The 12,794-nt window shown below is 40.6% G+C and overlaps 2 protein-coding genes across 2 annotated transcripts; both read right to left on the reverse strand.

Moving 5' to 3' along the window:
• Nucleotides 1–604: 604 nt before the first annotated feature.
• Nucleotides 605–8,325, reverse strand: LOC137889403 (solute carrier family 26 member 9-like). Its single transcript, XM_068733250.1, has 21 exons — nucleotides 8,302–8,325; nucleotides 7,293–7,419; nucleotides 6,930–7,069; nucleotides 6,657–6,767; nucleotides 6,328–6,503; nucleotides 6,060–6,224; nucleotides 5,816–5,968; nucleotides 5,581–5,663; nucleotides 5,327–5,474; nucleotides 5,130–5,243; nucleotides 4,445–4,522; nucleotides 4,238–4,333; nucleotides 4,040–4,146; nucleotides 3,861–3,930; nucleotides 3,678–3,770; nucleotides 3,462–3,599; nucleotides 3,087–3,329; nucleotides 2,334–2,388; nucleotides 1,843–1,979; nucleotides 782–841; nucleotides 605–672 (listed from the first exon to the last, which is right to left on the reverse strand). Exons 2-21 carry the CDS (start codon nucleotides 7,415–7,417, stop codon nucleotides 661–663), a joined length of 2,304 nt encoding a protein of 767 aa, XP_068589351.1. The 5' UTR covers nucleotides 7,418–7,419; nucleotides 8,302–8,325; the 3' UTR covers nucleotides 605–660.
• Nucleotides 8,326–8,509: 184 nt separating this feature from the next.
• On the reverse strand, nucleotides 8,510–11,072 carry slc48a1a (solute carrier family 48 member 1a). Its single transcript, XM_068733672.1, has 3 exons — nucleotides 10,575–11,072; nucleotides 9,933–10,100; nucleotides 8,510–9,813 (listed from the first exon to the last, which is right to left on the reverse strand). The coding sequence occupies exons 1-3, from the start codon at nucleotides 10,702–10,704 to the stop codon at nucleotides 9,677–9,679; spliced, it is 435 nt and encodes a 144-aa protein (XP_068589773.1). The 5' UTR covers nucleotides 10,705–11,072; the 3' UTR covers nucleotides 8,510–9,676.
• Between the last annotated feature and the right edge of the window lie 1,722 nt (nucleotides 11,073–12,794).

Below are 12,794 nucleotides of genomic sequence, written 5' to 3' on the forward strand. Positions count from 1 at the left end.
AGCCCGCTGCGAGGCTAGACACCACATGCCTTTAAGCACCTGCTAAGCAAACACAAGGCAGTTGGCCCACATATTTCTCTTTGTTAGAGTCACTCTACTGATGCGACTGGCAACAATTAGAAGTGTTTTTGTTTGTGGGGACTTTTCTCTGCCTGATGGTAAATGATGGACACTGTGGTCCATAATAGAGTTTGCGAGACAACTATAGTCAGGAAACTGCTGATGCATTCCTCCTTTCATTTGTGTTTAGCCTTTCTTAGTGTCTTGCCTGTACGGGGACTTAGCCAGACTGCTCAGCTGGCTATACAACACAGCTGTGGCCGTGCACACTTTCAGTTAATTACAGGACCACTTCTGTATGACTGCACAGTCAGCAGGTTCACTCCACAGTTTTTTGGAGGGGGGGGGGGGGGGGCTTCATTATCTGCTCAGCCGCTTACTTTGTTATTCGCGTCTCTTGTGCTGGTATGTACCACCCCCTGTCAGTGGAGTCAAGTACTAAATGTGCCCAACCACAGAGTAAAACATTTTATTAAGATAATTGATAGTCTGCAAAGAGATAAAAGACAAAGCACAGGAAGTATTTTTGGCAACAACAAATTGAACTGATAGTAGCTTCCGCATGTTTCTTCTCCTCGTCTTCACTGCAGCAATCCGTGCTCAAAACAGTTCCTGTAAAAGCAAAACTACTCTTAGATATACAGTAATGGCTTGATGGGAAATAAAAGTAGGTTGGCTAAACTGTAATTCTTTTTGCTATTATGGGCAAACTAGTGCATACCTGCTCCAGATCCTTCTCCTCATTAATGTTAAAGGCAAGTTGCTGTCTCGCTCTCCCTGCCTGCAGAAAACAAAGTAAATGTACATATTTAAAGTCAAACAGGCATGAATGCAAACACTGAAATTGCTTTGCTCCCGATGCATTGGCTAAAGTAACTGTAACTGTAAGTGATAAAGTGATAAATAAAAAAAAAATCAGAGCATTAATATAGCAGCAAACAACTATTTGCTATGTAAAGATAGTGAGCAGAGAATGAAGTCATGCTCTCAGTGTGTGTAATCTGAGTTTCTCTGTGCTTTGTTTAAGTAGCTGTCCGGCCGCGTGTGCATGTTAGTGAATGTTAGTGCATGTGAGTCCCTGTGTGTGTGTGCCCAACTGGCTTGCTAATCGCCACTCTGCACTGTGCTCATATGGCGAAACCGCTGATAACGCCGTCCCGAACCCACAGCGGCGTCGCGTAAGTGGAACGCACAATCCCGTTCCCCCCAGGTTCATACTGTTAGCTCTGTCAGCACGGTTGTCGTTGTTGCTCAGAAGTCGCCATGTCGAGAGCCGTGTGGAGGCAATCCCTCAATAATGAATATGCTTTGAATTACGAATTAAGCACCATTAAAGTTATCACATACGAGAAGGTTGCATTACTGTTTGTATGAGTTTTTTGACAGTTGAGACTGGCAACACAAAATCCTGCAGAAAACACTGTATGTCCAGTCAGATGCTAAAAACGTTGCCTATGCACATCAGGCAGTAAGAGCAGAAAAAAATCAGGCACACAGCATTCAATATGCAGCACGACCTTGGGGTAACTTACAACTTTGTTTGCTGCGGCACTTAATGTGTCACAAAAACCTGTGTGCTATATCTGTTTACCCTTGTTGAACCAGATAAGGTGACAAAAGCTGTGCTAAAAAGACGGCTTTGGTACATCAAAAAATAAATCTTTTCTCTTCTTAATCCCTCTCTATATCCCTAACCTTAAAACCTTTGACCAGCAGGTGTTTGTATGTGATGTTGTGAAAAGGATTTGTATGATAAGGTTATTTCATACAGTGGGGGCCTACCTTTGGGGAGACTCGCCTCTCTCCAGAGGTCTGCTGAGCAAACACAACAGCATCGTGGACAGAAAGGAAGAGATTACTGCGGCCAATATTGCCGTCATCAAAAGCTCCTCCGACCTCCAGTTCTTCATACACCTGGGCTGCAGACGGCAAGACAACGAACATCACGCAAGGACTTAAAGTAGAGCGAAACAAGTGATTTTAACACAACGCTCAAGTTGTATTTTAAGAGAAAATGAAATGGTTTTATTTTCCAAGAGAAGAACAATGATTGATACTTAAATGTGATAAATCACAATAAATTACCGCTCTATCTTTATCTAATGGAAGTCCCTTGCTTCCTATGACTCAGTGTTTAGACATTAAATCTCTGACGTACACTCATTTCTACCAGCGTCCTTCACAGACCTTATAGACTTAATGCTCAATGAATGGCTAGGGTTCTGTTTCCATTCAACGTGTGAAATGCACAGAATCGTCATCAAAGATTTTACCTTGAACATTAGCCAGGTAGAGTTGTATGCCCAGCATAGCATAGCTCAAGTTCATCTGTGTGGGAAATAGAGAAAAGGAGACTGTTAAGGGGCATAATGAGAATACACTATTGTATACACCCATACTTAAACATTCTCTCTTAAAAAGGTTCAGTAAGGAACATCAGGGTCCAATCTGACAAATCAAAGAACTATTTGTGACAAAAAGGTTCAATATTAGATTTGTACAGAAGATATAAGCCTTTATGTTTCAGGGCTTCTTTGACTTGCAGAGAGACTTGGAGAGGAGAACAACAACACTGTGACAAGGCAGCCTGCAGTAACCCAATTTTATCCTGATTATGCATGTGTCAGTTAACTAAATAGGTATATAATATGCAATCATTGAGAGCTGCTAGCTTAGTGCTAACAGCGCTAACAGTGCAAACCACGGCAACAGTGCTAACAGAGCTAACAGCTCAACAGTCGGGACGGCGTCATCAGCTGTAACTGCCGTATGAGCGCAGTGCAGAGCGGCGGCCATGAGCTCGCCGGGTCGGCCACGAAAACCTCTTTAAATGGAAACTTGTTCTTTAATCTAAAAGAACCTTTTTATGGTTATAAAGCTGGTTTAATGAACCCTGTAAAATGCTTTCTATTGAACCCTTTAGCGGTGCCATACTGTACACTGAATGTACAAAAATATTACTCAAAAACATTCAATATAGAACCAATTGTTTTAAGTGAATTTGGTATTGCAAAGAAGCATATAACCTTTATCAATACTTTGATGCCCATTAGGTCTATGAAGCAGACCCCTGCCAAGTCGAGGATGAGGGTGTGGAAGGGCATGGGCTGGGACTCCAGTGTGGGACTGGGTGGCTCCTGGTCAGGCGCCTGCTCGCCCAGCTCAATGTCACTACCGCGGAAGTTGACATAGCTGGTGGGAGGCTCAGGTTTGTTGGCAGTGTCATCGTTCATATCAAAGTCATTTTGCAGTTCAAGCTGAGATATGGTCTAGATTGAGAGGAAATACATAGAGAAAGGTGTACAGAAGAGGTCACAGGATGTATTTTCAGAAAATCTAGGAAAACACGAGCTGCTAGGTTAAACACACGTGTGTCATGTATCATATATACTTCATCCCACCTGAGCCTTCATGTTAACCAAAGAGCTGGGTTTCCTCCTTCTTGTCTCATTGTCCTTCTCTTCTTTCGCTTTCTCCTTCTGTTCTTTCTCTAAGAACTTCCGCCTGGCCAGGATAAGTTTGCCAGGGTCCAGTCCGGTCTAGACACAAACATGCCTGTGTAAACACCTAATACACCACATTAACACTTTCATTCAAGGTAATGTTTTCAACTGTACCTTTTTGATGACCCTCTGGCGAAATATTTCAGCATTTGCAAAATAGAGAGGTGAGCAATAGTTCACTATTTTCACACCTGTTATTGAAATGACCTGTGGAGTTATTACAAAAAAGATTAGATGCAATTATTCATTTATTATGTGTAACAACAATAAATACACACAAATATTTAGTTTTCATACCTTACTGTACACCTTTGGGTTTTTGTAGATATCCGTATCCATAATCTGAACCATTGCCGAACCATTACGACTACGGGGACCACATTATTAAAATGAGTAATACATTAATAAACATTTTACGCTCTGCTCCATTGTCTTTCTTTGTAATTCTGGTTAAAAAAAACAGAGCATTTACTCACAACTGTGTCTTGAATATCACTACCAGAATGGAAAAGCCCACTCCGATAGCAACTCCATAAGGCAAGCTGAGAAAGAATGTGGCCAAGAATGACACAACCCACACACACTGGAAGAGAACAACAGATTAAGAGAAAACATGGAGAGAAAAAAAAGACATCACATTGTGCTGCAATATTGCATCCAAGGCTTTGACTTACGCAGTCCAGTTTGCTCTTCTTCCATAAGTAGTAGGGATCAGAGAGCTGTAGGAGAGTGTTCTTCAGGTTCACTGCAATCAAGGCTCCAAGCACTGACTGGCGAAACAAAGGTGGCGTAGGTCACTAATTATGGCTGGATGTTTCTCTTACTTCTACTTACATGTTTTGTCTCATTTTTTCAAGTATCATAATCCTTTGTCCACCTACTTTTGGAAGTGGTTTCAGGAAGGCTCCCAATGCAAGCATGGTAACCATTACGACCAGCATCACACAGAAACTGGCGAACTATGAGAGGGCAGCAACAGAGGTGCAGAAGTTAGCAGTTTGACATATTATTTTCTTGTAGTTCATGCTATTATTACTTGACCGCAATTACAGTAAAACCGTGGTGGGAAGTAACTAAGTACATTTACTCAAGAACTGTGCTTAAGTACAATTTTGAAGTGCTTGTACTTTGATATGGTACTTTATATTTCCACTGCATGACATTTTGGAGGCGAATATTACTTTAAATACTAGTTACATTGCCGCGTCAGACTAATAATACAAAATATGATTAACAAATACGTTGATTTATGATTATGGATAAAGACAAAACTGCTACCCAGCTGAACACATAGTAAAAATAAGCCTCATATTTACTAGCTTCAACACTAAAGTAATGTACATATTAATGCATCAATACTTAAAATCCAATAATATAATATATAATATTCTGGACCGTTCTGCATGATAAGTACTTGATGCTAGTACTTTTGTAGTTTTATTTTGAATGCAAGACTTTTTTCATGTAGAGTATTTCTCCACTGTGGTATGACTGCTTTTACTAAAGTAAAAGATCAGAGCACTTCTTCCACCCCTGCAGCTACAGAAGTGATAACGCACCACTCACCTGTGATGTTCCACCAGCATTGTCCACAGCCAGGGTTACAGACAGGGCACAGCAGATCACATGGATCTTAAAGAAAGACCCCAGGAAATTGCTGCAGCCTAGAGCCAACATTTCCTGCACAAGAATATGTATGTTGTGTTAACAAAATCTAATAAAAGGCACATTTTGATCTAGGAAAAGATATGCAGTTTCCGTGCCTGGTTGGGATCCACGTCGTAGCCGTGCTTGGCCGCCAATGTCCTGCCCATGGCCAGGTTGATTACATACCCCACGATTGCCAGGGAGAAAGCTGTGCTCAACATGTCTTCCCACTGACTCACTGTTGGCAGGATTGGTGCTGGGAAACTGGAAAATAGAGACAAGATATAAATCTAAATTCAACAGTAAAAAAATGAGTCATTTTAATCAATGAAGCAACCATTGATTAAAAGTATGCTGATGTGCGCTTTACCCCAAAGGAATTTCTCCCACTATGTCCATGTGATAGATCTCAGGAAGATGCAGAGGGCCTGAGATGGCTGTGGCCACCACAACCTGTGTAGCACAGGGATATGGATCAATCACCACTATCGTCCTTATATAGTATATTTGTCACAAATCTAGAAATAACAGCTTCATGAAATTAAACAAAAAATAAAAGAAGTGCACTTTTGTGTCCTCAGAGAAATGACAAACTATAAACTTACAATTATGATCTCCATAGGGATGGGGAAGGGCAGCTTGTGGCGGTAGCGTGCACTCAGCTCCTTCACCACAATAAGAACTATGCTGCTGACCAGAGCGAATACTAGCGATGCGATGTTGGTGTCTGGAAGGCCACGTACAATATCTACGAGAGTCTATGACAAACAAATGACATATGTTAAAGACAATCAAACTATCAAAGCCTTCTGATGTTGTTCTTTAGCCAAAATATGGGGGCTCACTGACATATATAACAGCCAGCGGACCACTATAAGGTGGCACTTGGATGCCAAAGATGTACTTGAGGACTGAGATGAGGATCTGCAATCCTGCAGCAGTCATGAAGCCTCTGACGAAGGATTCTGACAGATAGATGGCTACGAATCCAAACTGCATGAAGCCAAGGCCAATCTGCACAGACACAAGACGTTTTCACTGTGTAACATTTAGATTAAACTGTACTTCACATGTCTTTCAAGCTTCACTTTGAAAGACTGATTTTAGTGCTGAGTACCTGTATGACTGCAGTGAGACAGGCCAGGGTTCCTGATATTCCCAGGCGAACCTCATTCATCAGGTCTGTGTCCACTACTGTAGCATTAAGAGTGGCATTGAAATGACTGAAGTCCGACTCTGGGGCCAGCCTTAGACACACGATCCCCACCATAATGCTGAGGACAGCAAACGTCCCTATGGAAAGTAGTGCGTCACATCTATTTTCTTTGCTATATACTGCAAACTGGAAAGTCAGGCTGAGCGCAGCTGATCTGCACAGTGCGGTGCAGCCCTTGGCAACTTATCACTGACATAGGAAATCACTGGAGATAAATCACTGTGGTTTACCTGGGACCATCTGGTGAGCAGTGCCCATGAAGAAATACGGGATGAGGGGAAAGAAAGAGGAATAGAGGCCGTTGACAGGAGGGAGGTTGGCCAGGAGGGCAAATGCCATGCCTGGAGAGAACAGGAACAGTTTTATAACACATACATCATGACAACGTATAAAAAAAATACAAATGCTATGTTATATACCGGAGCCAACGCTGCTGAAACTAGCTTCAGTCTGTGGGTATTACAGAGTACAGAGGCATCAGAGAGAATAAAGTATCGACTGGCCTTGGGGAACCTGAATGGTGCCAGCGCTGACCCCGCTGATGACATCACACAGCAGGTTTTCTTTCACTTTGTACTTGGGAAGCCAGCTCAGTACAGGCAGATGTCTGAACAACAAGCCCTTCAGTCTCAGCACAGAGCATCTGACAGAAACAAACAAGGGAAACTCTTTGAAGAGCTCAAGTTTTCTGGTTGTTACTTTGAAAAAAAGTCCATAACACACGTCTAAACTTTATATTGACTGATAGCTACACGGCTCTCCGCTGTTGGTTCACTAACACAAAGCTTGTCAGTGGTAGAGTTTGTGTGACGGGAAGACCTGTAGTTCATGTTGACTGTGTGTGCGGAGAGATTGCAGTTCTGTACCTGAAGAGTTTCCTCACTTTCTCTCCAACAGGGAATTGTCGACTCTTCTTGTCAAACTCTCCGTCAAAGTCTGGGAGGTTATATGCCGGCCTGTCAATCACATAACGTGGGCGGTCCCGGTGCATGGCTGTAGCATATCGAAGAGTATTAAGACCTTGGAAAACTCTGTCTTATACTATGTCAATGGCAATTTAAGGAATTACATTAGGAATTATATGTTACTAAAATTAGTCATTAATCAATCAAAGTAGCAACATCATCAATATCATTAACAGCACATGCTTTACATAGTTGAATGATGAGGTTTATATTTATACAGTTGTGGACACATGGGAATCTTTAGGATTGGACTTCTGCGGTTTTACATTTGGGTAGCAAATGTCATGTCCAAGGCCTTAATCTAACCTTGAAGGCTGAAGGATTAGGCCACAGGTAGGTGGACTGCTAAAATATTAGCTCAACACTAGGTAAACAATAGCACACGCACAAGATCACTCTATGAGTCTTACTGTCTGCCTGCTGTAGAAAAAGAAAAAGGATAATTCTACTTCATTCCATAATTTGAGAAAAACTAAAAATACAAAAGTATATCTGCACTTAATAACATTCAAGCATTTTGGTCAAAAACTATAACTTTGCCTTAAATGAATTGTGCTTTTTGTTCAAACGTGCTTGTTATGTTGTAAAAAAAAAAAAAAAAAAAAAAGTTTTGGAATGAAGGTTAAAGCTCAAGAATAGCTGACTATAAAGAAAATTGCAAAGAGATTCCTCACCATTTACCAAAAAAAGACACCTGTTGAGCATCCATTGCACATTAGCTTCAATTACTCAATCATCAGTTATACTTGGTAAAAGGTTTTGTTCTGCTTAATCTCTGAGGTCCTCTTTTTTTAAAGATGTGCAGCCTCTTATATAAGGCCACTGATAAAGGAATCAAAATGACAGTAGCAAATAATGAGCTGATCTTTCTGTATTAAGTTAGAGGTCTGAAAAGAAGACAACACTGTACCTTATTGTTGAAGCACAATGTCTGCGGGCATTTGGTTCAGATGTGTGAATTGCTTAGTTGTTTGATACCTTATCAAGCTACGCTTAAGACCCTGTATACCTCCTGGGTGGAGCTTAGCGAATGAAAAGCTTCAGCACATGCAACCTTAAATCGCTGATTCGTTAGGTGCTGCTGTATCTGTGTGGTATAGAGCAAGGAGACGACATAATGTAATTAACAATAAATGCACCTTTATTGGGTTCAGATTCTATTTACATGTATCCTCACATTCATTCTCTCATCAACAAAAATACATTTAACATGGTTTTATGGTAGAAGGTAGACATGAGCAACAGCTGGAAATAAAACACTTACAAAGCCTAACTTGACTTGTACAAAACATGCCAACTGTAACATAATTACACACAAATAGTGTATTTAAACATTTAAAATGGTGAGACAGAGATGACTGTGTAAAATGTAACTATTTCCATTGCATCAGGATCTGTGTGCAAAACAATGGCATCAATATCAAAGACTAAAGTGCAATATTTATCAAACTAATTTGGGTTTTCTCTTCATTGGAATGTCATAATTCTCCAGTGGACTCTTGATAAAAAAAAAAAGCAAGTTGGTGGAACAAAAGATGAAAAAAAAAATAATTCCACAGGAAAGCCTTTTCTTCAGTTCTTCTAAAAGTAAATTTTTAAAACACTTTAAATAATAGTAACTATTCATATCAGTGATTGAATAAAAAAAGGTTTCTCAAATTGGGACATTGACAATGAAGGGAGCTAAGAGACCGACTTTCCAGACACTAAGACAGTGACTGTGTAGTGATGGGAGTATTCTGTTGTTCAACGATGTTAACTATGAAACAGTCAAGCACTCCAACAAACACTGTCAACCTAGCAATTAGCAGAGTGGCTTCAGGTAGGTTTTAGTTTTGGTTCTGAGGATTTTAGCACTAAAGAGTATTTTCACTTTCATTTTCACAGTTTATCATTGGATTAAAAGCCTGTTACGGTGGGGATTTCCTTATATGTATTAGCAGTTTTAAGATTCAACAACACCAAGATAAAATCTTAAAAACACAGCATGTCTCTCCATACAAAGCCTCAAGCAATGAACTCAAAAGCAGCTCCAGTCTTAAGAAGAACTGACTAATTACAGGAATATATTTGGGTCATTAGAAGTAGGACAACAGATGACAATACAAATGCAGACCTTGTTAAGCAAGTAAAACAAGTGCAATTCCATATGGTAAAAGTCAGGTGACTTCTTAATCTAGCCATGTCTGCGCTTCCTCCTCTTTGTTACAAAAGCTCTTTGACCAGCTCCTGCTGGCTGCCTAAAACCTCTCAAAGTCCATCGCAGTCCATAAAATCAGTACTGACTAGAAGTCGCTGAGGATGCTGATGTCTGCAAACTCCTGGCGATATCTGTAGGAGTATAAGGCCAAGAGGAAGGACCATTTCAGGGTCAGGAAGCTCCACACACAGGAGAGATAAAGGCTCCTCGGGTCAGTAGGAGCTGTGGGACAGAAGAAAAAAAAAGCCATGTGATGAATACTTGCATAAGGAAATCAATCCTATAATCCTTATGCATACAAGTTACTCATTATAAACTAGGAACAGTAGGGAGAGCGTTACATTGCTTCTGTGTGATGGCGAGAGTTAGGAAGGTGATGAAGGCGGCCACTGCCAGGGATGAGAAGAACACACCGACAGTGATGAAGAACTTGAGGCCTTTGAGCCAAGTGCGCCAGAAGTCCTGCAGGTACATGATGTGAGTGACAAGAGACCAGAGCGCCAGCACTCCTGTTGAAAGACAAGTTGAAACACACACTTTTATTGAGAGGAGGCCTATTTTTAAGACAGGCCTGTGTCAAAAAATATTTTTAAAAATCCCCATCACGTGGAAAAAAAATGTGAAACACCAAATATTAATAGCCTCAAAAAGTCAATATCAGTCAGAGTATTGATGCAGAGGATGGGGATTATAAGATACAAATCTGGTCACAAGGGTGACATAATTTATTTGAGCTAGCTAACACACAAAAGCATTCATTGAAACAATTACTGACAGCAAATAATGTGTTACCGTGTCAGTGACCAGAGTAAATACAGCCAACACGTTGTGACATTATGATTATGGGGATGTGTGACTGTGCAGGCCTTGCAAAAGGATTAGGCAGCCTGAGTTAAACGCTCCAATGTTATGTGAATAACACGATCACGGAGACAGTGACCATTACAATTAGCTGAGGCTATAAGTTCGGCGTGTAAACATACCTGACAGGCCTCCCATGGCCGCCGTCCATGGCTGTTTGTATGCTATATTCCAGACCAAGAAAGCCGAAAGTCCAACCAGGGTACCAAAGGTAGAATACCCGATGCTAATGTAGATTCTGCTGACTCCCATTGTCAAAATCCAACTACTGCCACCCAAATATTTGTAACAGGTGTGCGAGTTATAGGCGTGGTTTTATCTAAATAGACTGGTATGAAGCTACATCAACAGCTTACGGCCACATTATGTAATAGCATTGATACTAACGACAGGAAAACGACAACATGAAATTCCCCTGGGCTGCACGACCAGCGAGAACGACGCCTATCAATGTTAGCTAGCTAGCGTTAGAAAAAGCTAAGTAATAGTGGGTTGGTGTGGCTAGCACGACACACAAACTCCCGATGAGACAAATTAGATTTCAAGCTAAGAGGCAGGAACAAAAGTAGCAACACAAGTGTTTATGTGAGGAACATAGCAAAGATGCGAAGCTGGGACTGAGAACACACGCTCACCGTGGATCCTCGTCTTCAGCCGATGTCGTAATTAAATCGATATGGACTCAATTTCATCGGTTTGACTGGTCTGTACGTATACTTCACTGTTAAACAACACTCGAAATACAGAATAGTTGCTGTTGCTAAGCGGAAAAAATGAGTTTGTTCGGGTGCCTTTTCAACAATTTGCCGAGAAGTCATCTATCTCTTCAACATTAAAATATCTTTGCACTGAGGAAAACCCCAACTCGCAAACACTCCGCCGCTAGTGGAGCAAAGCAGAACTGCAGTTTTAGACCTCTGATGCCAAACTGTTATGATCGTTTGGTGACATGGTCTTTTGAGATGTACAGTGGGCAACTGGCAGCTCACTGCGAAGGCAATTTTTGTGTGAAACATTACTAATGTATACACAAAAATGTTGCATAAGTTTATACAGTCAGGAAAAGAAATAAAAGCACTGTGTTGATCCTAGAAAGACAATAGTTCACAAATAGGGGTGGAAGATGTAGTCTGATCCTCTAAAAGTAGCAACACCAGACTCTGAAAACACTCCTTTATTCTGAAGTCATGCATTAGAAATTGTATTTAGGTATAAGGAAGTCTGATTGGCAAAATGTGTCAAAAGTAAAAGTATATTCAAAATGCTGAAAAAGGACCCCTGTGAGCATGTTTCTATTGTATTATTATTACTGGTGCACTTATGTATAATTCATATTTTTCTGTGGAAGTTGGTCCAGGTGGAGCTGATTTTAACTATAAAAAGTAAAAAAAAAATTGTCGCGTCAAACTTCAGAACTTCAGCAAATGTTACATTTCACCACTGTTAAATATCAGACAAGATGCACAATTTGAAAAGCAAAACAAGTAAATGCATCTAAAATCTGCAGTTTTCTTGACAGCATTTAAATATAGTTGCAAAAATGAATGCAAATTAAGCCAAAGACTGTAAAGTTGCTTATATTCTTCACATTCACACACAGACTTTGCTGTATTCAGCCCAAACCCTGGGGCATTCTCTTCACGGCCAATCAGAAAGATACAGGAAGCTAAGTCCAGCAACACTCCCCGCAACTCACATAAACAGCAATGACTGAAAAATTATCCTCAGACTGACATTTGAAAAGAGCAAAGGCTGTAAAGAGAGAGCAGAAAACACAAAAAGTGTGGAGGCTGACAGATTGAAGAACCTTACAAGAGCGTGCCAGTGGTGAGTATCTGAACACTTATCTAAACGATGCAGCGGACTGACATATTGGTTCGTTTGTCACATTGTATTTCATCAGATGGAGAATGGACATTAGATGACACACCATGCAAACGTAAGAGTGTCTGACAAAGTGTTACTATATATGTCCGACAAGATTTTATGAGCAAATTTGATATATGCAGATAATTTCACTACTACTTGCTTCAAATTTCGAGACAAAACAAGTCATTTTTGCTCTGAATAATATGTTATTTGTTGCTATGACTGAATTAATTTGGTAAGCATCAACATGTGACTGCGCAGCATGAGGTAGATGTTTTAGAACGATGCTGACAAACCTTTTTTTGTCTCTTTTGATGTTTTCGCTCATGTCTGCTTCACATTCTGCCTCAGTCCTTATTTGACCTTTGGGTCAAACGAATAAAATATTTCACTACCTGTCACTGCTAATAACTGGACATGGGAGAGGAAGGAAAAGGCGTGTGTGTGTCTGTGTGTGTGTGTGTGTGTGTGTG

Source organism: Cebidichthys violaceus, unplaced genomic scaffold (assembly GCF_023349555.1).
Source record: "Cebidichthys violaceus isolate CVI_PGR_0920_01 unplaced genomic scaffold, fCebVio1.0.p SCAF_6, whole genome shotgun sequence".
Classification (NCBI taxonomy): domain Eukaryota; kingdom Metazoa; phylum Chordata; class Actinopteri; order Perciformes; family Stichaeidae; genus Cebidichthys; species Cebidichthys violaceus.

Coding starts and splice junctions, on each gene's coding strand:
- LOC137889403 (XM_068733250.1), bottom strand. CDS start 7,417: ATGCACCGGGACCGCCCACGTTATGTGATTGACAGGCCGGCATATAAC. Junction 3,931..4,039: donor GTGATATTCAAGACACAGTT/GTGAGTAAATGC, acceptor TGGTCCCCGTAG/TCGTAATGGTTCGGCAATGG. Junction 842..1,842: donor AGAGGCGAGTCTCCCCAAAG/GTAGGCCCCCAC, acceptor TGTTTTCTGCAG/GCAGGGAGAGCGAGACAGCA.
- slc48a1a (XM_068733672.1), bottom strand. CDS start 10,704: ATGGGAGTCAGCAGAATCTACATTAGCATCGGGTATTCTACCTTTGGT. Junction 10,101..10,574: donor GGCCATGGGAGGCCTGTCAG/GTATGTTTACAC, acceptor GTCTTTCAACAG/GAGTGCTGGCGCTCTGGTCT. Junction 9,814..9,932: donor CGCCATCACACAGAAGCAAT/GTAACGCTCTCC, acceptor TCTGTCCCACAG/CTCCTACTGACCCGAGGAGC.